Source organism: Peromyscus leucopus, chromosome 1 (assembly GCF_004664715.2).
Source record: "Peromyscus leucopus breed LL Stock chromosome 1, UCI_PerLeu_2.1, whole genome shotgun sequence".
Classification (NCBI taxonomy): Eukaryota; Metazoa; Chordata; class Mammalia; order Rodentia; family Cricetidae; genus Peromyscus; species Peromyscus leucopus.
In genome coordinates, this window is record NC_051063.1 from 162099984 (window position 1) to 162127955 (window position 27972).

Consider the following 27972-nt stretch of genomic DNA (forward strand, 5'->3'; position numbering starts at 1 on the left):
TGGTTGACGTCAACTAAGCGAAGAGCGCAAAGTGACGTTGGGGAGGGACAATCAGGCCAGTATGAGTATTTGAATTTTGCTTGGGAGTAAGGAGGAACTACGGGAGATTTCTGAGAGGAAGCATGTGACTTGACACAAGTTTTACAACACACAATAAAATGATAGGGTTCCCAACCCACCAGGCAATGTAATGGCCAGTTCACAATTTCCTAGGATGCGTTTCTCCTCGGCGCCACCAGGAGGTAGCAGAGTAACGCTGAGAAGGGCGAGAGCCTCTGGCCGCGCCCCGGGTGCAGGTGACGGCCTGGGAACCTTTGAACCGAAACAGGTCTCCCCGTTTCCAGTCTCGGCTCAGCGCCTTTAAGTATCAGAACTTCCGGAAGCCTGACCTAGAGTGAGGGATGTCCGAGGGGGAAAAGAAACAAGTTAAGGAAAGGAGGAAGTATGGAAACTGCCAAAGTACGACCGCAACTTTTTCAAAGGTTTTGTCCCCATGAGCATCGCCTGCGGGGCCAGAGCATTCCTCCTAGGGGGACCTCATTGATTCCTTGAGTCATCCAACTTGGGAGCCCAGAAAGCCCCGCGACACCTCCTCCACTGGGACGAGAGTGGGAAGGCAGGCGGCGTCAGCGACACGCCTCTGCCAGCCCGGACCTAGCTGGGCCTGGCACCTCCCCGCAGGGCGCACCTAGGCGGGTCCATCGGCGCCGGGGACAGGGGTGTGGACCGGCAGCGAACAGGTGCGCGGCAGGGCCGGCCCCTCTCGGCAGGTGGAGCACCCCCAGAGGGTCTCTGTTTCCAGGGAGCGCGGTCCTATCAACTTTGGCCAGAGCAGCAGGTGGCTGCACAGGTCTCCTGGGGTGCGGGAGCCCTCCTGGCAAGTGGTCACTTGGTTCAGGCCCTGGGGGCAGGAGCGCACCTGAGTCAGCCCACTTCCGGGGAGGGAGGCCCGCAAGCCCCTCCTCCGCCGCCCACCCCCAAGCCCTGCCCCAAGGCTCCCACCCTTGTGTACCTGGGCGGATCCATTCCTGGGAATGAACAGGGGGTGGAGTGACCCGGAGAGCCACCGCGCGCCGGGGTCAGTTGTCCTGGGAAACCCGAAGGCATGAGTTTCGTCCAAGTTTTTTTTGTAGGTTAGAACTCCTTCTGTGTGAGGAAAATGGACTTTTAATAGGGGCCGGGTGGAGCAAGCACCCTTCTCGGCCTTGGTGCTCCCCGCGCCCCCTACTCTCGGGATACTTGGGAGGGGACGCGCGGGCTCCGTCGCTGCTAGACGGCCGCGATGGCGCCGGCGCCCAACGCGCGTTCTGGGGTGCCTGGCTCCCGGCCGGCCGCTATGCTCTTCCTGTGGCTCTTTCTCATCATTTACTGTCCAGGTAAGGAATGGGGTCCCCGGTGCTGTGGGACGGCGGGAGGGCACTACAGGAGGTGGATGGATAGGGCTGCGGCTTTTACCGTCCTGGAGGAGTCGGAACCAAGGGGTGGGGGGTGGGGGGTGATGGCTAGTTCGGGGGCGTAGATTCGAGACCACCAGATCCCGTCTTGCTGGGAAGACCCCTGTAGGCCACAAGTAGGGGATTTCCTCTTGGCGCGTCCAGCCCGCTCCTCCGCCTTTGTTGGAGATAACAGGAAGTGAAACTCTGGGGATCCTAAGCCTGAGAATTGTACGGAGAAGGAGACCCTTTGTGGGACAGAAGCAAGGGCCCCCGATCACGGGAAAGGCCAGGCACTGGGATCTTGGGCACACCCCAAGATTTCTAAGTGTTGGGGTAACGGGGAGAGGGCACTCAGGGCTAGATCAGACGTTTCCTGAAAGAAGAGCTGTAGAAACAGTACCTTGGCTTGGAGTGGGTGTGGAATTGGGGACTCCCCACCCCACCCACCTCCCGGGTATCTGTGGGGTGGACTTTTGAACCTCTAACCACCCTCCGCTGGCCAGCGCTCACCTACGCAAATGTTGGCTCTGGTGGGGGCCGAAGGGTTCCATCTCCGTTTGGGTGTGCATTTTGAGGAGTCTCTAAGTAGGGAGAGGTAGACAGAGTATCCCAGGGACCTGGCCCGTGGAGCTACATATTTATCACTTTTCAGCCCCAAGGGTGTATAAAATGGGCATATCCAATCTGTCTCACCAGTCTAAGGGATTAAGGACCAGTATACCAAGTGCTATGAAAACAAAAAACCGCACACACTGTCAGGTAGTGTGGCTCCTTGCTATTGCGGTACCCACTGGGCTGACCCTCCGCTTTCTCCCAGCTCCTGCCAGCACCATCCAGGTGACTGTGTCTGACCCCTACCACGTAGTGATCCTGTTCCAGCCAGTGACACTGCCCTGCACCTATCAGATGAGCAACTCGATCTCATCCCCCATCGTGATCTGGAAGTACAAGTCATTCTGCCGAGACCGCGTGGCCGATGCCTTCTCCCCTGCCAGCGTGGAGAACCAGATAAATGCCCAGCTGGTAGCTGGCAACCCTGGTTACAACCCCTATGTGGAGTGCCAGGACAGTGTACGCACCGTTAGGGTGGTGGCCACCAAGCAGGGCAATGCCGTGACCCTAGGAGACTACTACCAGGGCAGGAGGATCACCATCACAGGAAGTATGTGGGGCAAGGCGGGAGGAGGCTCCGTGGGTGGTGGGGAGAGAGTGTTTGAGCGTCTCAGTGGACTAATGAAGGGAGGGATCCTTCCATTTACCCACTGTCCATCCACCTGTCTACCCACTCATCCATCCATCCACCAGTCCCTCCACCTATCCATTCATTCACCTCCCCACACATCCATCCACCCACATATCACCTATCATCCATCTATCCTTTCATCCCATTGCCCCACAATACAGCCCCTCCATCCATATACCAGGTTTGTTCCTGGCTCTGAGAACACAGAAATAAAACCATCAAATCACTCTCCTGTGGAGCTCACAGTGTTGCAAGGGAAATATACCCAGCATACAGTGCCAGAAACTTGCAGATTTAAAACAAACAACCTAGTGGATGTCAAAGTGGGGATTTGTTTTATAATTAATACTAAAAATGCCAGCAATAAGACATATACTGCAGCCAGCTGTGGTGGGTGGTTACGCCTATAATCCTAGCACTTGGGAGGCTGAGGCTGGAGAATCTTAAGGTCAAGACCAGTTTGTGCTACATGTAGTGAGACCCAAGGCCTGATTCAACTTGGAGTGGATTAACTCAGACCACACAGCACCTGAGTCACTCCATTCTGTCATGTCGTATTTTCAGAGGCCCTAGAGACGAGTGACTTGCTGGGAGTTACTCATTTGATAACAGCTGCATCCTAACTCCACCACTGTAGGCCTAGTGTCCAGTCATTCGTTCATTCATTCATTCATTCTAGGCAGGGGCTCTACCACTGAGCCACACCCCAGCCCCTCACTGGGGGATTCTAGGCAGGGGCTCTACCACTGAGTCACACCCCAGCCCCTCACTGGGGGATTCTAGGCAGGGGCTCTACCACTGAACCACACCCCAGCCCCTCACTGGGGGATTCTAGGCAGGGGCTCTACCACTGGGCCACACCCCAGCCCCTCACTGGGGGATTCTAGGCAGGGGCTCTACCACTGAATTACATCCACAGCCACTGACTGTTAGTCAAGGATCTGCTGTGTCCCACGTGCTGTTAGAAGCACTGGGAATACAGTGGTAAGCAGAACAGCCCTGATCCTGTTCCTGCCCTAAATTACCTTCTAGAAGTGACCTTTTGGCAGTGAGGAGGAGACTTGGGAAGACTGAGAGTGCTGGGTTTGGTGGTGCACACCGTAATCCTAGCCCTGGGGAGGTGGGTTAGGAGCCAGACCCAGTCTCAGCTCTGTAGCAAGCTGGAGGCCAGCCTGGCACATGAGCCCGTCTTGGGGTTTTTTGTTTTTGTTTGGGTTTTTTTTTTTTTTTTTTTTTTGGTCTTTCAAGACAGCGTTTCTCTATGTAGCTTTTGGAACCTGTCCTGGAGCTCACTCTGTAGCCCAGGCTGGCCTCGAATTCACACAGAGATCCACCTGCCTCTGCCTCCTGAGTGCTGGGATTAAAGGCGTGCGCCACCACTGCCGCCCGGCCTTTTTTTTAAGTGTGGGAGATTTCCGATAGTTTTACAGGGTCCAAAGGAAAGAGCATTTGGTTGTGTGTGTTGAATGACTTGGATGTGCCATCTTTACCAGTGTGATCTGAAGAACCCCAAGAGTGGAGGAAGGACACAGGGATGGCGGTGGGCCAGGGGTGCAGGCTCCAGGTAATGGATGTGTCCATCCATTCTGTGTGCGAGCACAGGAGGTGGGGTGACTCTTTGCAGATCCCTGGAAACCAGGCTGTAGAGTATGCCCTCTCCATATCAGGCCGCAGATGAAAGGTGGGGTCCCAGGGAATCAGGTCCTAAGGAATTGCCTTGAATCGCCATGGAAACTCACCGAACCCTCCAGCTGCCCTTGAAGTTGGGGAGAGGTTGAGTTCCTTGGGGGCTCCCACTGAGCCTAATTGCCCAACAGTGATCAGGACCTGGGTCTCCTCTGAGGGATGAAAAACTCAAGAATGTCCATCAGGATATATCCCGGGGGACCCTCATGACCCAGGGACCTCAAAGACTGGGTGTCTCTAGCTGGCTTATTTCAACAGTGGTGGGTAACTGACCATCCTTTCGAAAGTCTAAGTAGCCATGGGAGCCTCCTTCCTCTTCAGCTTTGAGGATAAAGAGATGTGGGCCTCTTGGTAGCATCCCTAGGCTTACCCACCCTAAATTTTAAGAGTGAAAGTTAAGTGTAGCCTGCCTACTCCGGCTGAGGCAGGGGAGCAGAAGCTCAAGGCTAGCTGGGCCACTCAGTGAACCCTTGTCTCCAAAAGTTAAGACAGTAAACAGGGCTGGAATGTAGCCGGTGGTGCGGCGCCCGTCTAGTGTGGGTAAGGACATAGGTCCCCAGCAACTGCAAAAGAAAACACTGATGGAAAAAATCAGTGTCCATCTCCTAGTACCTCTCTTCCACTCCGCCTGCTTCGGGGGCTATGGGGTGTTTCATCACAGGCACTCACGTTAGCCTCTTCAGGCCGCTTGGAGCCATGTCCCCCATTCCGAGCAGCACTGAATGGGACCCTGAGGGCCTCTAAAATCCTGAGGCTCCCCTCTGCCGTGTGTAAATAAGGAGTCAGGACGTAGCCATACAAGAGCCCAGCCTCTGTTCCCACTGGAGCCTTGGTCCCTCACCTCACACGTGGAATCAGGGCCCAGCCCCTGTGATCTTGGGGGCCAGCAGGGACCAGGAACAGGGTGTGCCCCACAGGAAGGAGGTGGGCCCAGGCCTCAGGAGTGATCAAAAGAAGCCGGAAAGCCTTACTGTTCATGGGTTCTGAAAACATCAGATGGGCCAAATACAATACAGCAAGGCCCAGGTCTGGTCCTGGAGGCCCTTGGTTTTAATGTCTGGCCTATGTAATCATTTCCTGTGGTGGGGGTTCCTTCTCACTCCTTCATCTTTGGGCAGGACCTGCTGTAGAATGCAATGGTCAGGGAAAAGCGATCAAATCCGTAGACCCATGGGAGACAGAACAGTCGAATAGGCTCCACAGCCTGTGGGCCTCCCCACCAGTCAATCCCATGGAGTCAAGGTCCCCTCATAATATCTCCAGGAGCATTAACCATGGGTGCCCCGGCTCACAGCACCCAACACCCACTGTTGTATCCCAGACACGTCAGTGGGAAATCATGGGTCCAGAAAGCCATAAAGAAAAATCTGGAATATTTAGGACAGTCTTAAGTTACTGAGTTTTTGAGGGTTTTGTGAAGGATGGGTGTCTGCGTTGGAGGGGATCTGTGCATAACACCTCAGTCAGCAATGGCGAGAAGTCGGTCTTCACTCCTCAGAAGTCACCCTGGGCAGCCTTCCCAGAGCTGAGCAGCCCCCGCTCCCACGCCTGGCACCTTCTACCCCTCTTAGGTCATGTCCTTCTGCTGCTTCTCCCCATCCGATAGGCAGTGTTTTAACTCTGGTCAGAAGTGCACTGAGAACAGCTTTCCTCCATGAAGTTTCTAGAACCTCTGAACATCTTATTACTGAAGAACTCTGAAACCATTTGTGTCTGTCTTCTCCAGGATTTTACTCTGCAGCCCAGGCTGGCACCGAACTCACAGTCCTCCTACTTCAGCCTCCCAAGTCCTGGAATTAACATTATCTATACCATCATGTCTGGCTCAAGCTTTTGTTTTTATAATCAACAAATGTGAGTTCGAGGCCAACCTACTCTGCATATTGAGTTCCAAGCCAGCCAGTCTCAAAAAAGGAAGGAAGAAATAAAATAAGTCAATAAAGAACTAAACATACCTGTTATGAAAAAAAATTGCAAAACAAAAAAGAATTCTTTAAATGAAGTAAGTGGCATTGTTTTCTATTCCTGTGCATTTTCTTGGCCTTGATCAGTAGAAGCAAGGTTCTCCAAGCAGCTTTAGTTTGCTATGAGATTACATATCACGTGGGAAATGCTTTCGAATGTTCCTGAGAGGTTAAGGCTGATTGCATGTTAGTGTTGTAAAATAAGTGTGACCTTGGAATCCCCTGGAAAGGCCGGGGAAGCGCAGGGTGCTCTCCAGACAAACGGAGAGCCTTGGCTTGCTTTCTTCGCTGTCTTTCTGTTTTGTTTGTTTGGAGACAGGGTTTCTCTGTATACCCTTGACTGTCTTGGAACTCACTTTGTAGACCAGGCTGTTCTCAAACTCAGAGATCCACCTGCCTCTGCCTCTCAAGTGCTGGGACCAAAGGTTTGTGGTGTGTACTTCCACACCCCACTGAACCTTTACTTTATAATGAAGGTTACTTAAACACTTCCTGGAACATTCAGTGCAGTTTGTTGTCTGTTGTTTGTTGGGGGACAGGATTTGAGGTGGTCTCCCTATGTAGTCCAGGCTGGCTTCCAACTCTCCATTCTCTTGCCTTAACCTCCCCAGTGCTGGCGATCATAGACGTATGCCACCCACACCCCCGGCCATGTGGAATATAGAATGAATGGATCAGGCATTTATTTGATAACCAGGTGTCTAGAATGCTGGGACAAGCAATAAAAGCTCAGGAGAGAGGTAGCCCTCCATGGAATCGGAGCTGACTGAGGCTGACTCCGGTTCTTCTGCCACATTGTCACAGGTGAAGAAGTGGGAGTTAGCATATGAGCAGGGTGTTAGGTGGCCGTCAGTGAGCAGAGGCGCCATGGGAGTTGGGGTGGCCAGGAAGAGTGCCCCTCCAGGTTGGGGCTTGAGTAAGGAGAAGGAACCTAGCTGGATCGGCAGAAAGGATGGGCTGGAGGCCAGTGAGATGGTGGGGATGACATTGGCATTGCCAGCGGCCAGAGAACATGCTAAAGGCTTTGCAGGCCTGCGGACTATGCTCGGCATGACTAGATGGATTCTGGAAAGGGGTTTCTTTTGAGGGAGCTTCAGCCCTTCGTAGCTGGTATCCCAGTAGGTGCCAGGTACTGGGATTTGGGCAGCCACAGCTAACATGGGTGAGGTGGACAGATTGTCATGCAGGGTCCTGGGTCCGTGGGACCAGGTGGCAGGCAGGTCATTGGGAGCCTATGCCTGAGAAGACCACAGCCATGATCCCCTGGGCTTCTGTTGGCTAGAAGAAATGCTTACCACTTGGGCAGAGGCTTCCCTGTCCTGCTTTGCTAGGTGGAGGAAAGGATGTAACTAATTAGGGCCTGAGGAGTGGAGAGGAAACCGGATGTGCTAAAAGACTTTCATTAATGGTGTAATTAGCAGGCTCCTCGCCTGGGGCTGCGGCAGACCAGAGCGGCAGACCAGAGCGTCCCCAAGCCCTGGGACTGACCTGGAATGTGGGGACAGAATGGGAGGGGGTGGGCTTGGAACTGGCAGTGTCTTTCCCACACCCATCACGCCCACTCCTTGGTGCCCGGGTATCTCCTATCTGGGATCTGGCCTAGTTAGCTTGGCTTCCTAGTTAGGCGCCTGCCCAGCCTCAAGGTCTGATGAGGGAGGTGAGACTTCAGCTTTGAGACTTGGTGAGAAGGATGTGTCTGAGTTGAAGGCACAGGCACTGGAGTCAGACTGTCCCTGCCTTTGGCTGGATTAGGTCATCACTCCACACCACGTCTCACCTCCAAAACCACAGTGATAATGATGTTCACCTCCTAGGCTTGGTTTGAGCTGTTCTTGCTTTGTGTCAATGTTGGGGATCTAAGTCGGGCTCTGTATGCTAGGCAAACATTCTACCCCTGAGCCACAGATGTAAGGTCATACTGTAGCCCAAACTGGTGTTCAGCTTGAGACAATGCTGCCTCAGCCTCCTGAGTGCGGGATGAGCAGCCTGTGCCACCATGCCTGGCACCCAGATGGTTTCAGATAACCCATGTTTGGTGTTTGATTTTAGCGGGGTGGGGTAGTGTCTGCAATTCCAGCACATGGGAAGCTGAGTTTGGGAGGATTTCCAGTTCAAGGCCAGTCTGGCTACAGAATGAGATACTGTATCCAACAAACAGAAACTAATGATTTCGTACTTATTTCATGTGTCTGATTTTTGCCTGTATGTATGTATGTGTGCCGTGTGCATGCCCAGTACCTGGGGAGGTGGGGGAGGGTGCTGGATCCCCTGGAACTAGAGGTACGGATGGTTGTGAGCTCTCGGGTGGGTGCTGAGAACGCAGCGGGAGCAGCAATTGCTGAGCCATTTCTGAGCCCCGCACCCTTGCTCCCTTCCCATGTGTGGGGGCTGGGGGGGTGGACGGACAGACGCCTTCCCCTGAGGTGTCTCCATACTGTCTCCTCCTGACCCAGATGCTGACCTGACGTTCGAGCAGACGGCCTGGGGGGACAGTGGGGTGTATTACTGCTCTGTGGTCTCAGCCCAGGATCTGGATGGGAACAACGAAGCGTACGCAGAGCTCATTGTCCTCGGTGAGTCACCCTGGGTTCAGAGGGCCCTGGGGTGGGCGGGAGTGGGGTGGGGAGGCGGGGGAGCGGGAACTGCTGCTCCTTCAGTCCACTCTTGTGTTTCCCCTCTGTCATCCAGCTACCGTGCTGGGCCCTGTCGCCTGCTTGCCCCCCCTTTGCGACACTGCCAGTCACTTGGGCTTCTCTGTGCCCTGCACCCCAGACAGAACCCTTCCCTATATGGCATTTCAAATCAGCCAGAGCCAAAGTAATAGTGGAGAGGACTGAGGAATCTACTGGCCTCTCGATTTAAAAACACACATGGAGGCAGGTGGGTCTCTGGTTTAGGCCAGCTTGGTCTACAGAGCAAGTTCCAGAGAAGGCAGATCTACAAAATAGAAAGACTCTGCCTCAAAAACAAACAACAAAAAAAGTAAAAGGTAGCAGAGTTGATTGGTAGTGAGACCTCCCTTGACTGTGGGGGGTCGGTTCTGGGTCCCTATGGCAAACAGCTGCGAACTCCGTAGAAGCTGTAACCTTTCCACTGTTCAAGGTTACTTAGAATGTTACTTAGAATGTCTGATAAAGCAACTATGTTTTAATGCAGGCTGTTACATTGTTGCCGAGAGGATAACAGCAAGCAAACAAGTCGGCACATGTTTGATAAGGTGGTGTGCTCTGAGAGGGTGGTGGCCCATGAAACCCTGCACTTGGGAACCAGTCTTCAGCCACATAGGCCCTTTGAGGGCAACCTACGCTATATTGAATTTCAGGGTAGTCTGAGCTACAGTGAATTTCTAGCTAGCCTGGGCTACATAATGAGACCTGTTTAAAAGGGAGTGGGGGCATTTTCTTTTGGATATTTTTCTGTGTTCTGGATATGGAAGGCTAGCTGTATAACTGAGATTGGACCTGCTTTCTGCCACATTCCCAGGGCTACAGTGTACCATGAATCCTTTGTCCAAACACAAAGTTTGTCTTCTGTCCTTTTGGGGTGCTGTGTGTGATTTATGCAGTGTGTAGAAATTTGAGGCTGTGTAAAACAAGGCGGATGCAGGGGCAGGGTAGTGTCCCCAGAGTCTCCAGTCTGGCCAAGCGGTTTCCTTGCCTGGGCCAATCAGAAGCCTTCCCTTAGTCTTGCCTGGCATGTGCTGGATGTGAGAGAAGCTTCGGATGTGCATTGCCGTCCTCAGATGTGAGCAAGTGCGTGATGCAAACAGGTCCAGAGAGGGCTCGAGCCACAGGACAAAGGGCACGTGGTGGAATCCATCCTCTGATGACCGAGGGGCCTTTATTGACATGCACCATCAATAGTTCTTGGAGCTACTCGGGATCTTACAAGTTTGGTGCCGTGTTTGTGGTTTATATCTTATTGCTTATCTTATTGAATTAGGAACTTTTTTTTGAAACAGGGTCTCACTGTGTAGCCCAAATTGAAGTGGCAATCCTCCCATATCTCCGCCCTCTTGGGTACTTATAGCAGGTGCCGCACAACTGACTGAAATTGGGAAATTTTTAAAATCCCAAGGTAACTCAACTGCACAGTATTAGCCACCATGCTGGTGGTGGTGGTATGTCAGGGAACCTGTAGAAACCCCGGCTGTGCCCTCAGAGGAAGAGGAGAGTATTCCTAGTGTCATGAGGCAAAGTTCTGGCCTGTTGGACCACATGTTTTAGGTTTTTAATTGTTTATTTGTTGTGAGCCAGGATCTCGTGTAACCTTCCATTTATTATGTGGCTAAGGCTTGTTTAAACTCCTGGTGTTCCTGCCTCAGCTAAGTGCATATGCTCTGGAGAGAGGTGTGTTGGTGTAGAATCAGTTTCCTCTGTGTGTGTGTGTGTGTGTGTGTGTGTGTGTGTGCACTCTCCTGATGTTTGTGGGACACAGGACCTCCATAAGCACCTGGGTCTTGAAATTTACCTGTACGACCCAATCTGTGAACAGAGCTCACACCTTCAAGGGTCACAGGCTCCGGACCACATATGATTTTAATGTGCCTTCATGGCTCCTTCCTATGTTAGAAAAAACTATTGTGTGTGGAATGCTGCTAGGTAGTAAAGCACATGCTTAGCATTCATGAGGTCCTGGGTTCAACCTCCAGCGATTCAAAAATACATAGATTGTATTTCACACTTAGGTCACTATAGAGATGACTCATTATGATAGTCTTGGTATCATAATGTTTTCTTCATATTTTACTATTCGGAATGTAACCTTGACACAACCTTTATTTAATAATTTCATACAAGCATATAGTATGTTTTGGTCATATGCATGCACAGAACCCACTTCCAACCCACTTCCACTTTGCCCCAGATACTCCACCCCCAGCACACTCCTCTCCCAAATTCACCCGTTTTTAAAAAATAACCCGAGTCCTGTTCTTGTTGGCTCTGTGCTCATGGGTGTGTAGGCCCATCCCCACTGGAGTATGGGCAGACCTACCCCGTGGCCACATCCCCAAAGAAAAGTGACTGACTTCCCCAGCAGCTGTAAGTTGCCAAAAGTTCCTCATTTCCAGCCCTGAGTGGTGGCTCCTGCCTGTGATCCTGGACCTTCAGGAGGTGGAGGGCAGCCAGACCGCTTCAAGTTCAAGACCAACCTGAGCCACCATGTGAGACCCTGTTTCAAACCAAGTAATAAACAACTTTTGGTGGTCTCTAGAGTATACCTACCATGCCTGACAGGACCAGTGTAGGTGGAAGATCGAGTGCCAGGCTGAGGCCAAACCCTTCAGATGGAACCCTTGTGGCAGGGCGGAAGGCTTATCCCTCCAGCCAGGACCACCCTAGGTCACCATTTTCTCTGTCACTGCTCAGGGCATGTTTTCCACTCTTGACGCTGGCCGTCCTTAAGGGTGGTGGCTTTGGCTGGACCTGGCCAACATAATCTTGTTTCTCTTTTGTCCCTCCAGGCAGGACCTCAGAGGCCCCTGAGCTCCTACCTGGTTTTCGGGCGGGGCCCTTGGAAGGTATGGGGGTGGAATGCCTGGTAGGGGTCCTCTTGGGGGCCGATAGATTGCTTCTGTTTCTAGTCTTCTCCTACCCTCTAATCACTTCTCGCTGTGGACCTCCACTAAACCTGCCCCATTCTGTGACATCTAGTGGCCTGGCTGTGGGCTTGGGGTGGCCTGGGCTGGTTGAAGAGGTTCCGGGGTGTAGGCAAGGGACTCGAGTGACTGGTACCTGCTGTGTTCTTCCGGGCTGCAGGTATGGGCTGCGGCTTTCCCTTCCTGAAGGTGACTTTTGTGTTGCTCCAGCCAGGCTCCTCTTGCCCTCTGCTTTGTCTGCTGGAACTCAGGATAAGGTCTCCTGTGGGGACTTAACCTGGCTGTAGTGGGCTTGGCGTCCCTCTGTTGCTACGCCCTAGTCTTGGGCACAGAGAACCAAGCGGTAGTTGCAGGTTCTCTGAGGAGCTTTGCAGCTAGTCCCTTGGCCCAGAGCTGGCACCACACCACCCTGTGGAGCCTGGGTGCCCTGCCCATCCCTGTCCATCTTTGTTACTACTCAGGCCTCCCAGCTCAGAGCCCATTCTCCTTTCTCTGCAGATTGGCTCTTTGTGGTCGTGGTCTGCCTGGCAGGCTTCCTCCTCTTCCTCCTCCTGGGCATCTGCTGGTGCCAGTGCTGTCCCCACACCTGCTGCTGCTACGTCAGATGCCCCTGCTGCCCAGACAAGTGCTGCTGCCCTGAGGCTCGTAAGTACCCCTCACCTGCTTCCTGTACTGGAACTCTGCAGGCACATCAGCCTGCCCTCCAGATCTGGAGGCCGAGGCAGGGTGTCCAACAGACCATGTAGGACCTGATGCTCCAGTATCAGTCACGTACTTCAGCTTTTAACTCTAAGTTTGAGGCTTCCCTTGTGGTGTTGGGAATTGAAGCAAGGACCCTGTGCGTGCTGGGCAAACACTACCACTGAGCTTCTGCCCCGACTCTGAGGTTTTTCTTTTGAGAGGATAATGTACGGCTGTGGTTCAAAAGCAAGACCACCGAGAATAGTAACGTCCAACATTGTAAGATAGTGTTCACAGGAAAAGTAAAGCTCCCTTAAGTCCAGGGAGGGTGGCAGTTTTCCTAGGCAATCCCAGCACTGGGCTACACAGGATCCTGTCTCAACCTCAAAATGGAAAGGTAAGAAACCAAGCAGGGTTTGTAGGGCGCATCATTTCAGCCAACTTTAAGCCGCACACAAGCACTCAAACTGCACGTGCCACATGGAGCCTGTCTTGAGACAGCCCTCACATCCAGGTGGGCACCTGTGGAGGGCTGGGGATAGAAACTGGGACCGGAAATGAAGGAAGCACACACCTAAAGCAGAGGAACGAGACGAGAAAGCGGGTGCCTCTTAGGGGACAAGGCTGCTGGCCCTTCAGTTTTCCTTGGGAGGCTGCTGGGATAGCTCTGCACCTTAGTGCATCGCCCACAGAAAAGAACAGGCCAAAGGGGCTTTGAGGCCAGCTAGGTGCCTGACGGGCAGAGCTCTGCACAGCAGGAGTTTGGAGGTTTTGTGTGGACAGCATTTGGTGGGGCCCACATAACGTGTTCCACACCTGCTCCTGTTGGCCACTGCTGTGAGCCGGTACACAGGTCAAGGAGGCCTGCTGTGTACTGTGTGGCCATGTTCCCTCTCTATCAGGGGTCCAACCATTGAGGGGCCAGAGCGAAGTGCCAAACTGTATACTTGAACGCTGCTCTCGAGGAGCAGCACTTGACTGACAGCTAGCACGGGCTGTGAGTCCATGTTACGGATGTGGAGGGAACCCCAAGAGCTGCAACCACTAAGACTGGGCCTTTGTCCCAGGACCATACTTCATCCATCTCGACTCACGCGTCACATACCCACAGACTCATTGCCTCCCTCCCATGGGAGGGTCCTTCCTGTGTGTTCTGTCCCAGCCCCTACTGCTAATTATAACCCAGCCAGTCACCTTAACTAATGAAGGGGTTCCTCATGGGCAGAGCTGAGCACTTAAGTTTTCTGCTTCCAAATCAGAGGAGCAAGGAACCTTCGAGCTTCTAGAGTCCCAAGGAGGGCCCAGTGACTTTTGTATTGAGCCCAGACTCTCAAGCACTCTACCACTAACCTACATTCCGGGCCTCTTTTTACTTATTTTGAGACATCATCTTCCTAAATTACTCAGGCTGGCTGGCCTTAAAACTCTGTGGCCCTTTAAGACTGGAGAGATGAGCCTAGTGTGGGGCACATGCCCATAATCCCAGCACAGGAGGCAGAGGCAGGGGCCAGCCTGGTCTCTATCAGGCAGCTCACAACTGCCTATGACTCCAGCTTCAGGGTATCTTATTCCTCTGGTCTCCTGGGGCACCTACCCATCCCCCACCACACACATACACAAATGAAAAATATAGAAGTAAATCTTTAGAACAAACAACAACAATAAATTCCAGGGAGCCAGGGCTGGTGAGGTGGCTCAGAAAAGGCACATGCTGCAAAGCCTGACACCAGGGTCTAAGCCCCGGGCCCCACGTGGTAGCAGAGAACAGACTTCCGGAGGTTGTGCTCTGATTTCCACACATGCTGTGGCACACACTCACTGAATGTAGATGATGATGATAAACGGTCAAAACCCCTCTAGCTCTGCCCGGCCTTGAACATGTAGTTCTCCTGCCATGGCCTCCGAGGTAGCTGATATTATAGGCCTGCACCACCAGGCTGGATCCAGTGACTTGAGTTAGGAATTGCCACCAGGACCCAGCCTCTAGCCTGGGACGGATTTACCCTTGAGCTGTCAAGCCACAATCAGCTGGGTGGGTAGGGTGGGTGTGGCCAGCAGCTGGAAACCCTGGAGGTATGCACTAGCCCTGGGTGCAGGCAAGCTAACTTCCAAAGCTCCTGGTGCATGACCTTGCCTGACTCCACAGTCACAGCTTTGCACCGTATGGGCTACGCTGCCTCAGCTGATGTAGACGGGAGTCCCGGAATGGGGGGGGGGCAGGGAGGGGCAGCTTTATTTCTCTAGAGGGAGTGACCTTGCCTACTATTGACTTTAGGTGCAAGCCTGTCATTCTTAGTTTCCATGATAGCTGGGGCAGGAGGGTCACAAGTTCAAGGTCTGTCTTGGCTACACAATGAGTTTAAGATCTTCCTGGGCCACTTATAAAGAAAGCCCTGTCTCAATACAAAAAAAAGGGGGGGAAGGGGATGTGACTCAGTGGTAAAAACAGTTACCTAAGAAGTCTAGGGTTCTGGGATCCTTCCCCAGTACCAAAACACGGACACACACACACAGTCATCCTGGCATTTTGAATGAAACCTTTCGGCTGCCAGCCGTTGGCAGATAACCACAATGTGCAGATTGGTGCCCTGATCTGCCAGTGTGCACCCCGTTCTCATAACTCCATGTGAAGTCAGATAGGAAGGAGGAACTTGGCGAAGGCTGGGTTCCCTAACCTACAGTATTGCAGGAATGGGATGGAGAGGCAAACTCATGTCCCCCCAGAATCCCATTCCTGCATGGGACAGCATAGCTTCTGATCACCTCTCATCCCAATTTGCCCTCCCAGTTTATGCTGCCGGCAAAGCAGCCACCTCAGGTGTCCCCAGCATCTATGCCCCCAGCATCTACACCCACCTCTCTCCTGCCAAGACCCCACCACCGCCACCTGCCATGATTCCCATGGGCCCTCCCTACAGCAGGTACCCTGGAGACTTTGACAGGAACAGCTCAGGTAAGGCCTGGGGGAAGCCAACCAGGGTGGGATGGGGCTGGAAGGGAGCAGGGAGACTGGGAGTGCCCTGCTTTGCTCCAGAGAGCAATTACTGACAATGTGATGTCTACTAGTCGGTGGCCACAGCTCCCAGGTACCCCTGATGCGTGATGTGGATGGCAGTGTATCTTCAGGTAAAAACAAACAAAACAAAACAAAACAACCCCTGTTATTTTGAGGTTGAATGTGCCTGCCTGCATTTCCTCCCCTACCCCCCCCCCAAAACCAATCACCTTGTTCCTCTCCTCAGAAGTAAGAAGTGGCTACAGGATACAGGCTAGCCAGCAGGACGACTCCATGAGGGTCCTCTACTATATGGAGAAGGAGCTAGCCAACTTTGACCCTTCCCGACCTGGCCCCCCCAATGGCCGAGTGGAACGGGGTGAGCTGCAAACCTGGGTCTAAGGGGGAGGAAGCGTGCTTGCTACCAATCTTGTAGACACTCCTGCCTGCTGTGCTCCCAGGGGACGGTGTGAGCCTATGGGTCACAAGGTTGGACCTATCTTAGTACCGGTGACGTCTCCCTTCTCTACAGCCATGAGTGAAGTCACCTCCCTCCATGAAGATGACTGGAGATCTCGGCCTTCCAGGGGTCCTGCTCTTACCCCAATCCGGGATGAGGAGTGGAGTGGCCACTCGCCTCGGAGTCCTAGGATGTGGGAGCAGGAACCCCTTCAAGAACAGCCAAGGGGCGGCTGGGGATCCGGGCGGCCCCGGGCCCGCTCTGTGGATGCTCTGGATGACATCAACAGGCCTGGCTCCACTGAATCAGCAAGGTCCTCTCCCCCAAGTAGTGGGAGAAGAGGACGGGCCTATGCACCTCCCAGAAGCCGCAGCCGGGATGACCTCTACGACCCCGACGATCCTCGGGACCTGCCACATTCCCGAGATCCCCACTATTATGACGACTTGAGGTCTAGGGATCGGCATGCTGACCCCAGATCCCGTCAGAGATCCCGGGACCCTCGGGATGCTGGCTCCAGGTCACGGGACCCTCAATATGATGGGCGACTATTAGAAGAGGCCTTAAAGAAAAAGGAGTCTGGAGAGAGAAGGAGACTTTACAGGGACGAAGATGAGGAAGAGGAAGGCCGCTACCCGCCAGCGCCGCCTCCTTACTCTGAGACTGACTCGCAGGCCTCGAGGGAGCGGAGGATGAAAAAGGTGAGCCAGGACCCTCTGACTTCAGACCCTCCAGACCCTCCTCCCCCAGCCCGTCCCGTTCATACTTTGTTTCTTTTCTCCCTCTGCAGAATTTGGCCCTGAGTCGGGAAAGTTTAGTCGTCTGATCTCACGTTTTGTATGTAGCTTTTATACTTTTTTTTTTTTAAATTGGAGTACTGATGAAACTCTTTACCAAGCCTAATAAAATACCTAATCACAAGTTCTAAGCGTCTGTTTTGCTGAGCGAGATGGGGGGGGGGGGGGAACCAGCGCAGGAAGGGACCAGACAGGCCTTCTGCCTTCTCTTTGGCCTGCAGCCTGGAGTACGTGCCCCAGGCCGCCTCCGCCCTGCCCCGCCCCGACGTGCGCATGCGCTCCGCACCCGGGAGCGCGCGTGCGCGTCCCCCGTCCCCCCCTCCCCCAAGTCCCCTGGTCTCCCCCACGACCTACTTCACAGTCTTCCAACCCTGTGACCCCGGCGATCCGGGCCCCGCGTGCGTGTTGCCGGGCATTCGAGCCCGGCCCGCGTTCCAGCCCGCGGTGGTCCCTGCTGAGTCCCCGGGCCCAGGCGCGTGCGCGCCCGGCCGCCACCGGAGACAGACGGCGCGCGCGTTCCCCGGGGCCTGCCCTCCCCTTCCCCTCCCCTCCCCCGCGCGCGTCCGCCCCGGGACCGCGCCGTCGCCGCCACCGCGCGCGCGCAGCTCCAGTAAAGGAGGAAAAAAAAAAAAAAAGGAAAAAGAGAAAAGGGGGGGGGGTAGATAGAAAGCGGCGGCGGCTGCAGCCACGATCCGCCGCCGGACCGGGCCCAGCCGGGCGGAGGGTGAGCGAGCCGGTGATCCAGGGAGCCGGGCGGCCGCCATCCAGACTGGGCCGTGTTGGAAAAAAAAAAAAAAAAAAAAAAAAAGCTCAAGTCGCGGCGGCGAGCGCTCAGGGAAGCAGGCCGCAGGCCGCGTGCGGCGGACCGGCGGGCGGGCGGGCGGGGGCAGCCGAGCTGCGGCCCGGAGCCTCACGCCGCCCGGAGTCGGCGGAGGCGGCAGGAGGAGGCGGCGGCTGCAGGAGCGGCGGCGGCGGCAGCGGCGGCGGCGGCATCTCCTCCTCACATGACCCCACTGTTTGTCCCCGTGATCAGCGCGAGCGGCTCCCGTGTCTCCTCCGTCCCCTCCTGCCGCGCGGCGTGAGCGCCGGGCTCGGGCCCCCCGGCCGCCCGCCCCCTCCCCTCCCTCCCCTCCCCTCCCCCCCGCCCCCCCATGGACATGCTGGACCCGGGTCTGGATCCTGCTTCCTCGGCCACCGCTGCTGCCGCCGCCAGGTAAGCGCGCCGGCGGCTCGCGCCCCTCCGCGCGCCCTGGGCCCCGGCCCCTCGGCCCCGCGCGCGGGGGCCGCCATGATCCCGAGCGGCCTCCGGGCCCGGCTCAAAATGGAGGCCGCGGGGAGGGGACCCGGGCGGGGGCTCGGCGACACGGTTGACCCCGGCGGGGCCCGGGCCTGGAGGGCGGGCGGGCGGCGGCCCCCCGCGCCCCCTCCCCGGCTGGGGTGCGGGCCTCGCTGACGCCGGGCCCTGCCCCTCGTGTGCCCCCGCAGCCACGACAAGGGACCCGAGGCCGAGGAGGGCGTCGAGCTGCAGGAAGGTGAGTGCTTGCGGGGCCACGGGGGCTGCGGCCCGCGCCGGGGTTGCAGGCCGGGCCGCCGGGAGGCCCCGCGCGCCCGCTGAGCGAGCCCCCTGCCCTGCTGCCCCCACAGGCGGGGACGGCCCGGGGGCCGAGGAGCAGACGGCGGTGGCCATCGCCAGCGTCCAGCAGGCGGCGTTCGGCGACCACAATATCCAGTACCAGTTCCGCACAGAGAATAATGGAGGCCAGGTGAGGCGGCCGCGGGCCGGGAGCCCCGAGGGCCAGCGCCGGGCCGAGCGCAGGGAGGGCGGACGCGCGCGGCGGGGCCGGGAGAGGCTCCGACCTGGCCCTTCCCCGGCCCTAGCGTCGCTCTCGTCGCTCTGCCGCCCCCTGCAGGTGACATACCGCGTAGTCCAGGTGACTGACGGTCAGCTGGACGGCCAGGGCGACGCGGCTGGCGCCGTCAGCGTCGTGTCCACAGCTGCCTTCGCGGGGGGGCAGCAGGCTGTGACCCAGGTGGGTGTGGACGGGGCCGCCCAGCGCCCCGGCCCGGCCGCTGCCTCTGTACCCCCAGGTCCCGCGGCACCCTTCCCGCTGGTAGGTGGCCCGCAGCGTCTAGGGAGGGCGCGGGGAGGGGGGAGTCCCCGGGGGTGGGGCATGTCACCTGCAAACGGTGTTCTCTGGCCCGGCGAGCCGTGGAAGGTTGATGTTTTGCACAGACATTGGACGGGTCGCTTGAGATTATTATTTTTTTTTTCTATATAAAACGGGAGAAACTTCTTAGAGACAAAAAGTAGCGTCGCTGAGCTAGTGACAGTTAGTTGAGTGTTGTCAGAGATGAAATATTAGACGGAAGGGTACGCACAGCGGCTCCCCACCCCACCCCACCCCCGCCTCACAACGTAGTAAATAAACACCGACCCCCAACAGCAAAGGTGGGTGGCTGAGGATGGCCTGTGTCCTCTTCCCTAGGCTGTCATTCAAAACCCATTCAGCAATGGTGGCAGCCCAGCGGCAGAAGCTGTCAGCGGGGAGGCACGGTTTGCATATTTCCCAGCATCCAGTGTGGGAGACACCACGGCTGTGTCTGTGCAGACCACAGACCAGAGCCTGCAGGCCGGAGGTAAGGGAAGGAGGGTAGAGCAGGAAAGTCACCCAGCACCTCCACCTTGGCCCCTTACCGATGCTCACTGCACATTGCCTGCAGGCCAGTTCTATGTCATGATGACACCCCAGGACGTGCTCCAGACCGGAACACAGAGGACGATTGCACCCCGGACACACCCCTATTCTCCGTATGTGCTGTAGTCTCATTGTTGGGGGCCAAGAAAAGGGAGGGGTCTTTGGCCTAGCTGTCAGTGTACCCAGCAGGAGTGGGGTGTGGGTTTCGTTAGCCTGAAAGTTCCATTCCCTGTCTTTTCACGTGGGTTTACTTTGCAAAAATAATTGTCAAGGGCTGGAGAGGTAACTCAGTGGTAGAGCACTTGCCTAGCATTTTTCAAAGCCCTGGGTTCGGTCCTTAGAGCCATAAAAACAAAGGTGTGTGTCAAGTCTGATAGCTTGGTAAATACTTAAAGAGATGGGCCTGAAATAATAAGTGTCTGTTATTTCCCCTTCTGTTATAGAAAAATCGATGGAACCAGAACCCCTCGAGATGAGCGAAGACGAGCTCAGCACAATGAAGGTGAGGGTGGTGGTGCGTTCCTTGGCCAGCTCTTGGCCTCCTGGGTGCTTTGAGCCCATTCCCCGGCATGCCCAGATGTGGGAAAGGTGTGTGCTGAATGGTAGGGAAGGGCTAATGGGTGAAGAGCAGGAAGCTGTTAGGAAAGGTAGAGGGCGGGAATTGGGTTTGGCCAGATGTTTTCTCATGCCCAGCCTCTGGTTTTGATTGGTTCTATGGGCCATCCTCTTAAAATGGCAGGCCCCATATCCGTATGTGGGTTTGGCCCTTCTCGTTCACTTGTTCCTTGCCCTCCATGGGTAGCTGGGCAGCCTCTGGCCAGCTGAAGTCAGAGCCTCCCGCCCTCCCGGAAGCTGCTGTTCCACCCCGCGGTGTCTGTCTGTTGGTGCTGTTCCTCGGTCTCCACCATCGTAAAGCATAGAGCAGTCCTCAAAGCAGGGCAGTTTTGACACCCAAACAGCTACCACTCAACAAATATTTACTGACCCTGGATCCCAGGCAGGGCAGGGCGGCCCAGGCCCTGTGCCAAGCCTACAGCCTGGTCTAGAGGGGCAGTCAGAATTGCTAATGAAGGACAGCTTGTGGCCGAGGTAGCTCAGGCACTGAGATGAGGTTGCCCCAGGAAGGTTTTTCTGGGCCCTTGGCAAGCAGAGTTGAGTTGTGTCAGGGGCTTGGGTGCTGTTGGCTTGTCACTGAGGTCCTGTGTGGTTTCTTTGAGAATGAACCAGGATGGAGACCTCAGGCCCTGAGACTTGAGGGTGCTTTGACATGAACGGGGCCGGGGGTGCCTCTGTTCTACGCAGCTGGCAAGCTTTTGGCCAGCAAGCACACACCCATGCCAGCCCCCAGCTAGGCCTCAAGTGCAGAGACGAGGTCTGGGCTTTCACACCGCTCACTGGTAGGACACAAGCCACATACAGTTCCCATGTGCCCTCGGCGCACCTGGGCACTGGAAGAGAGAAGGCCGAGAGAGTGCAGCAGAGGTGAAGACGTGACCTTTGAAGAGGCCTTTCCGGGGTCTGAGGAGAAACAGACGAATACCTTAGGCCTCCTCAGCCACAGACACTTTGAAGTCTGAGGAAGAGCAGAATGGGGAGGGAAGAGGACGGTCTTAGGGCTGGGAGGGGACCGGCCAGGCTGGCTCACACCGGCTCTCTAGAAGCTCTTCCCAGAGTGGTTATCCTGACCTGGGAGGATAGTCTTGTGATGGCGACACCAGTGTGGGGTCTGTGTGTGGAAGCATGATAAGATGATGGGAAACCAATGACTAAGAAGTCACATGCTAGAGATGACTTCTGGGAGAGGGGAGGCCTGGTCTGAGGTGGCAAGATGTGGAGAATGGGCATAAGGAGAAGATTCTGGATCTGCTGGGTCAGGGTGGCTTTGAAGGGAAAGGGTGACCTGGAGCTTGAGGTTGGTTTGGTGCAGGGGAATTTGAGGATCCTCTGGTGGGTTACTCAGGCTGTTACAGCTCCTCTCTCTAACTCAGGCTGGGTTTTCGATCTTTGCACCTGTGTTGTCCTGTGGAAAAAGACCAACACAACCCCCTCAGTGGTCCTAACCCCTAACTCCAGCCTCCCGCTGAGTATGCGCCTTACCCTGGGTTCATCCAGCTTGGAGCCTTCGTTGTTTTTCATCCTCAGACAAGCAGTTTCCCCCACCCACCCCCCACCAGCTACAGCTAGCCCTCTGGCTCCTAACCTGTAGAAGGTTTGAACCACCATCTGCCTGTCTTCCTTGTGGCTTGGCAGTCTGGCCTACCAGACTGGCTCCATTGAAGGTCACCTGTGACGACCTCGTTGCCAAATCGGCTGGCTTCCTTTTCTGTCTGAGCTCCAAGCATCTGCCCCTGCCTGTTAACCCCACCTCTACTCCCCCCCCCCCCCCCCCCCCCCCCCCCCCCCCCCCCCCCCCCCCCCCCCCCCCCCCCCCCCCGCGCGCTGGAATGTCCCTTCTTTTCCTGCTCTCTCTTATTCTAATGTCCTCTTTGTTTCTCCCTCCCCACCCATTCCTGTAACAACCAGGTAACTGCCTGCTCTTCAGACTGAGCCTTGGGGGTTCTGACTAACTGAGGCCCAGGGCTGTCTTCACAGCAGATGCCCTCAAGAACTGGGAACCGGCTTTGGATGTGGGTGTTCTTAAGGCCGGGATCTGAGTCCCTTGTCCATCTACTAGTAAGCACCGGCCAGTGGTGCACGGTAGCGCTAGTTGTCCCGCCCCTAGGACTCATCCCCAGCACCGGAAGTCCCACTTCTTTTTCTCCAGAAAGGTGATAGTTGCTTCTTCCCACCCTCCTAGGGCTTGGCCCACCCCATGGCATCACAGAATGGAGTTTCTATTCCTTGGGCATTGGAGATTGATTGCCACTCAAAATCTCCATGTCTCGATGTCTGTGAGACTTAACCCAACTTGTCCATACAGCACATGCTGTCTACCCTCCCGAGAGGCTCTGTGTCTGCTTCTCCGCCAGAAGTAAGACAGGACAGCTTCAGAGGTCTACCCTTGCCCTCCCAGGACTCTGCTCACCTGAGGTTCCCTGTTGTCTCTTTCTTTTCTCCCTCTGGCTTTTCTGGCGGGGTGGGGGTTGGGGAGCTCCGGAAGGTGCCTGCAGGGCCTGAGTGAGCAGCAACAGTCCTGCACTGAGGGCTAGGTGGGGAGCCTGTTGTTAAGGGTGGCCTGGCCGCAGAAATGCAGGTCTTTACATAAAACGTGACTTGGAATGCTGAGCCGGGTTGCTTTTTCTCTTTATTAATTTTTACTGTTTGTAATAGAGTTTTTCTACTTGGGGTCTTAATTGATGGTAGTAGTCTTAGGGAGAGTTCCTTGTTTGACACTGGGGTAGAACCTAGAGCCTAGAGTGTGCTGGAAAGTGCTCTCTTGTAACTAGATCCCCAGCCTTTTCACTTTTTAAAAATCTTTTTGAGACAGTCTGACTAATTTGCCCAGGCTGGTTTTGAACTGGGAAGCCTCCTGCTTCCTATTCCCTAGTAGCAGGAATTCCCAAATCTTTGCTTTTTAAAGCTGGATATGGCTCCGTTTTGTAATCCCAGCTGGTGAGGCTGAGGCAGAATTGTGAGTCTGAGGCCAGCCTGGACACACAGTCCGAACCTGTCTCACAGGAAGAAGGAACAAACAAACCTTTTTCTGATGTAAATCTGTGGCTGCAGACTTCTGTCTGACTGTCCCATTTCAACAAATGTCTTTATTTTCTCAAATGTTTTCCAGATCTCCTGTGATTTCTTCTTTGACCCCAGGAAATTCAGGAAGCATGTTGCCCAATTTCCAGACATGTGTGGGGCTTAGGCTCTCATTTTTGTTGAATTTCTCAGTTCTTTGTAGTCGGAGCGTAGCTGGTGTGGTTCCAGTTATTTGAGGGTGTGGAGCTTACCTTGGGCCCTGTGTACAGTCTAGCTTGGAGAAGGTGCCACAGGTACCGTAGTGGATGTGTGCCTGCTGCTCTGAAAGGTCCCCTCCATAGGGAGCCCAGGTTGGCTGAGATGGCTGGGGTTGTGCCTGGCAGGCCTTTTTCTTGCTTTCCTTGGAGAGAGGCGTGCTGATGTCTCCCACTGTTTGTCCAGCTCTTCCTTTGTCCTGACAGGTTGTGCTGTGAGGGGTGGGGTCTGATTAGTTTGCTTTTTAAAACAAGATCTTCCTATGTAGCTTTGGCTATTCTAGAACTCACTATGTAAACCAGACTGGCCTCGAACTCAGAGTTCTGTCCTGCCTCTGTCTCCTGAGTGCTGGGATTAAGAGCGTGCACCACCACATCTGGCTGTGAGATGTTTTTAAAGGCTGTGTTGTAACCACAGGGCTTCTGTGAGGTAACTGGCCTTCTGCTGGGCCAGTGTGTCCTAATAGTTTTTCCAAGCCCCAGGCCTAACCATGTTACCACCTGGACACAAGCTGTAGACAGCTTATGTAAAAACAACACACAAACCTACAAGTGGTTCATGTCATCCTTTGTGTGATCTTATTGTCCATCTGCCTGGGGTCCCTCAAAGAAACCCAAATATTTCCTAAAGTCTCTCTGGAGATTCATCCTAGTGTGGGCTCCATGCAGAAAGTATTGCTCCACCTTGCCCTTCCTTGGGCACAGTTACTGTGGGCACAGTGTTCCCCATTTACGTCACTTCACAGTGGTGTCATGAGCACCAACCAGGACAAAGCCAGGGTTGAGTCCACCCTGGACTCCATCCATGTTTAAAGCCACACACATTTTACAGAATTAAATGGAGCCCAAAGGAGCTCTGCCACACACACACACACACACACACACACACACACACACACACACACGTACTCTTAACCCTGATGGGTTGAGGTGTGCCCGTCAAGGAGTCTAAGGCCTGGTGGAAATGGACAGTAGGAGGGTGGGGAGGTACTAAGTGAACCCTGGAGATGAGCACTCTGCCGAGGAACTCGTAGGTAGTGCTTCTAAGCCCTGGCTAGACTCGGCTTTGCTGCCGCAGTCCGCCACCAAGTTCCCAGAAGATTCTACCAAACTGAGTGGTGACAGTGAGCCAGCCCTGAGCCTACTGGAGGCATAACCCAGCCTTACCAAACTCAGCGTGGCCGTGTTCTAGGCAGGACATTGGAAAGATCTCAGAAAGAATCGTTGCTGTGAGAGGGAGTGGACAGAGCGGGAGATGATCTGCTTTGGAAAATGAAGTTACTCATGCCCAAGTGGGAGGCTCTTGACAGTAGCAAAGGCAGTGGCCTCCACTGTTCCTGGGCCCTGAGGTCCCCTAAGGGAATGTCATGGGCAAGGTGTGAGTTGAGGTCTGAAGAGAAAGGAGCCCACCCTCACCCACTCACCCACCCACCCCCATCACTTAGAGTTCTCCCTGCTTTCCGCCCTCCTTAGGAAATGCCCCTTCCCCTTTTCCCACGGCCCAGCAGGCTCTAGGCCCCAGCTCCCCTCCACAGATTCAACAGGTGTCTCAAGCCCTCCTGACAAGTGGATGGGGGCTCGGAGGGGACTTGGGGGTACCAGGGTCTTCTGTGCCCTGGAGGTAAGGAAAGTCTGGGAAGCCTTGCTACAACTAGCTGTGAACTGGTTCCGAGTCAGGTGGTTCCTGGCAGCCATCCTGAGCATAGGACAGGCCGAGGGAGGCCCTTCCTGCGGGGCGGTTGTCACTTGGGTAGTGGAGTTAATTAAAGCACAAGTCTGGATGGACTCTGAGGTCTGTGACTTGCCATCCTTTGCCTTCAAGGTATGGGGTTCACCTTCCCAGGCGAGGTGAGGTCCCCAGGGCCAGGCCTCCGAGCCAGAGCCCCCGCTTGTGTGGAGAGTGCAGCTTGCCAAGGCCGTGGGGGGGGGTTTAAACAGGCAAGGCACAGTCAGGTTTTCTCAGATGGGAAGGGCTGGGCTGTGGCTCAGTTGGTAGTGTGGACTTCAGTCTCAGCAATGAGTAAAACCAAACCAGGTATGGCGGCTCCTTAGGAAATCGAGGCAAGAGGGCCAGGGGTTTAAAGTCCTCCTTGGCCACACAGGTGGAGGCCAGTCTGACCTACATGAGACCCTATCCCCAAGGGGACAAAAAAAGATGAGAAAAGCAAAATCACAGAAGCCAGAGTCCCCGGGGACAGAGAGTGGAATGGGAGGACTGTAGGAGCTGTGGGGTTGCTGGATCCTGCACAGAGGGGTTCTGCGCCCCCCCCCCCAAAAAAAAAGATACGCTCCCAGTGCCGAGAGCTGCCTTTCAGCCAGCCAGCGTGTGCTGACTAGTGTTTCCGTGTTGGCTCCAGTGTCTGAATTGCTGGGCAGGTAGTGAACCAGGCCTGCAGTTGTCAGTGTGGGTTTTGCCCTGACGGTGCGGCACTTGAGGATCGAGACTTGGTTGGGCTGCCCGTGGGGAGGTGGCAGCCAGGGGTCCCTGTGAGGTCCTTATTAGTGCCATGAAGCCATGACTGTCCCTGTGTCCTACAGTGGAGCGGAGACGGAGGGACAAGATCAACAACTGGATCGTCCAGCTTTCGAAAATCATTCCAGATTGTCATGCAGACAACAGCAAGACAGGAGCGGTGAGTGTCCCCATGTCCCCTCCCTTCCGGAAGTCTGGCTGACCCCAGGCACAGGCGCTGTCCTGTCCTCTGACTCTTGCCTGCTCCCCACTCCAGAGTAAAGGGGGCATCCTGTCCAAGGCCTGTGACTACATCCGGGAGCTACGCCAGACCAACCAGCGAATGCAGGAGACCTTCAAGGAGGCCGAGCGGCTGCAGATGGACAATGAGCTCCTGAGGCAGCAGGTGGGTGTGGACCTGGAATCCACTGGGCCCTGGAGGCCGAGGGCTTGCCTGTGGCTCATGTGTCCTCTGGTGCCTGCAGATCGAGGAGCTGAAGAATGAGAACGCCCTGCTTCGAGCCCAGCTGCAGCAGCACAACCTGGAAATGGTGGGCGAGAGCGCCCGGCAGTGATGCCCACTGGCCCACCCTGCGGCTGCTGCCGGCCGCTGCTGCCCCTCCCCAGCCCTTAGCACAGAGAGGGAGATGCCCCTCCCCAAGCTGCGTTTTTTTATAGTAGATTTTTAACAAAAACAAGGAGACATAATGCATTTCTGTGGATACATTGCCCACTACCCTCCTCCATGCGGAAATGATGCCCACCTGCCCTCCTGTCCGTCAGCCTCCCTTCTCGGTCCTCACCAGCCCATCACTTGTAGTGGGCTCACCAGGAGGAGCAAGGGAGGAGGACAGAGGCCCCGCTGCCCGCTGCCTCCTTGGTCTCTAGAGGTATTGAGACAGGGTGCTTATGGGAAGGAGGGAGCTTTGGGGGCGCCTTCCCTGGGGCCTGGACCTGTGCAGGGAGGCCACGTCCCCCATCCCTCTTGTTTCTGGATCCCTGCTCCCCTCTGGGTGTGTGGGTGTGTGTGTATGCGCGTGTGTGCGTGCGTGTGCGTGGGTGTGTGTTTTAATTTTCTTTATGGAAAAATGGACAAAAAAATAGAGAGAGAGGTATTTAACTGCAATAAACTGGCCAGTGTGGCCCCGCCTTGTCTGTCTGTGTGTCGGTCCATGCTGGGCATGGGGACGGGTGGGAGTCATAGAGCCCTCCTGAGGTCTAAGCTTCAGCCATAGTGTGGCTGTGTGAAAATGGCTGGGAGAATTAAGGACTGAATTTCTCCCTTGAGGCCCTGGAGTGCAGATTAGGGGTGTGGAAACTTAGGTCAAGGACGTGCCCCCTGGTGTTGGAGGGGAGGCTGGAATCTCCCAGGTCAGAGCTTCTTGAAAACAGGGCTGGTGAGCATCCCTGGGCTCTGGGGCTGAAGGCCTCCCCTCTGCACCAGCCAATGATGGGGCCTGGCCTTGAGCCCCCCACCCCCAAGGGAGGGCAGATGGCCAGAAAGCCAGGCTTGGCCCGGCAGTCTGTCGCCTCACGCCGTGGCTCTGGCGCCTGTGCTGTGACCCCTGGCCTTGGCTGATGATGAAACCTGCCCTGAGCAGCCACAGTGATGCCTGGCCGGGGGATCCCATCGTGTCCCCAGAGACTGGTTCACCCCTTCCCAGGACCTGGGGCTGCCTGTCAGTTACACCTTGCTACACTTTCGACCTGCCACAACCTCAGGACACCTGATGGCCCTGGTTTCCGAGAACCCTGACTTTGATCTTCCCACTCCCTAACGCTCTCCGAGAGCTCGTGAAGCAGGTGGGGGCCCTAGTGAGCAGTGGAGTGGCAGCAGCATCCTGGGGGTCTACACAGATTGGTCCCTCGGGAGTCAGGCATGGTATCCACTAGCCTGTCTCTGCAGTCAACGTTTAGTAACGTCTCAGGCCGTACACACCGAGAGATCCAGGTCATAGGAGTGAGGGCACCACACAGGCTTCAATAGTGCCCCAAGAACACAACTGTAAAAGTCCTGGTGTGTGCTGTGGTATAAATGCGCCCAGCGTGGCAATTGAGAAGGTCTTGGCATAA

The 27972-nt window shown here is 55.4% G+C and overlaps 2 protein-coding genes across 4 annotated transcripts; both read left to right on the plus strand.

Moving 5' to 3' along the window:
• The first annotated feature begins 708 nt into the window (after positions 1-708).
• On the plus strand, positions 709-16985 carry Lsr (lipolysis stimulated lipoprotein receptor). 2 transcript variants are annotated; one of them, XM_028877824.2, is made up of 10 exons: positions 709-1376; positions 2254-2598; positions 8783-8902; positions 11794-11850; positions 12427-12573; positions 15398-15562; positions 15676-15735; positions 15852-15983; positions 16137-16765; positions 16855-16985. In XM_028877824.2, exons 1-10 carry the CDS (start codon positions 1283-1285, stop codon positions 16888-16890), a joined length of 1785 nt encoding a protein of 594 aa, XP_028733657.1. In that variant the 5' UTR covers positions 709-1282; the 3' UTR covers positions 16891-16985. The 2 variants fall into 2 exon arrangements, with proteins under 2 accessions (XP_028733657.1, XP_028733658.1); XM_028877825.2 differs by lacking the exon at positions 11794-11850 and having other exon boundaries at positions 711-1376.
• A 993-nt stretch (positions 16986-17978) lies between these two features.
• Usf2 (upstream transcription factor 2, c-fos interacting) lies at positions 17979-27054 on the plus strand. Of its 2 annotated transcripts, none has more exons than XM_028877827.2 (10): positions 17979-18074; positions 18347-18393; positions 18506-18624; positions 18772-18972; positions 19348-19498; positions 19583-19670; positions 20001-20059; positions 25986-26080; positions 26177-26305; positions 26385-27054. In XM_028877827.2, exons 1-10 carry the CDS (start codon positions 18013-18015, stop codon positions 26472-26474), a joined length of 1041 nt encoding a protein of 346 aa, XP_028733660.1. In that variant the 5' UTR covers positions 17979-18012; the 3' UTR covers positions 26475-27054. The 2 variants fall into 2 exon arrangements, with proteins under 2 accessions (XP_028733660.1, XP_028733661.1); XM_028877828.2 differs by having other exon boundaries at positions 18772-18891.
• The last annotated feature ends 918 nt before the right edge of the window (positions 27055-27972 follow it).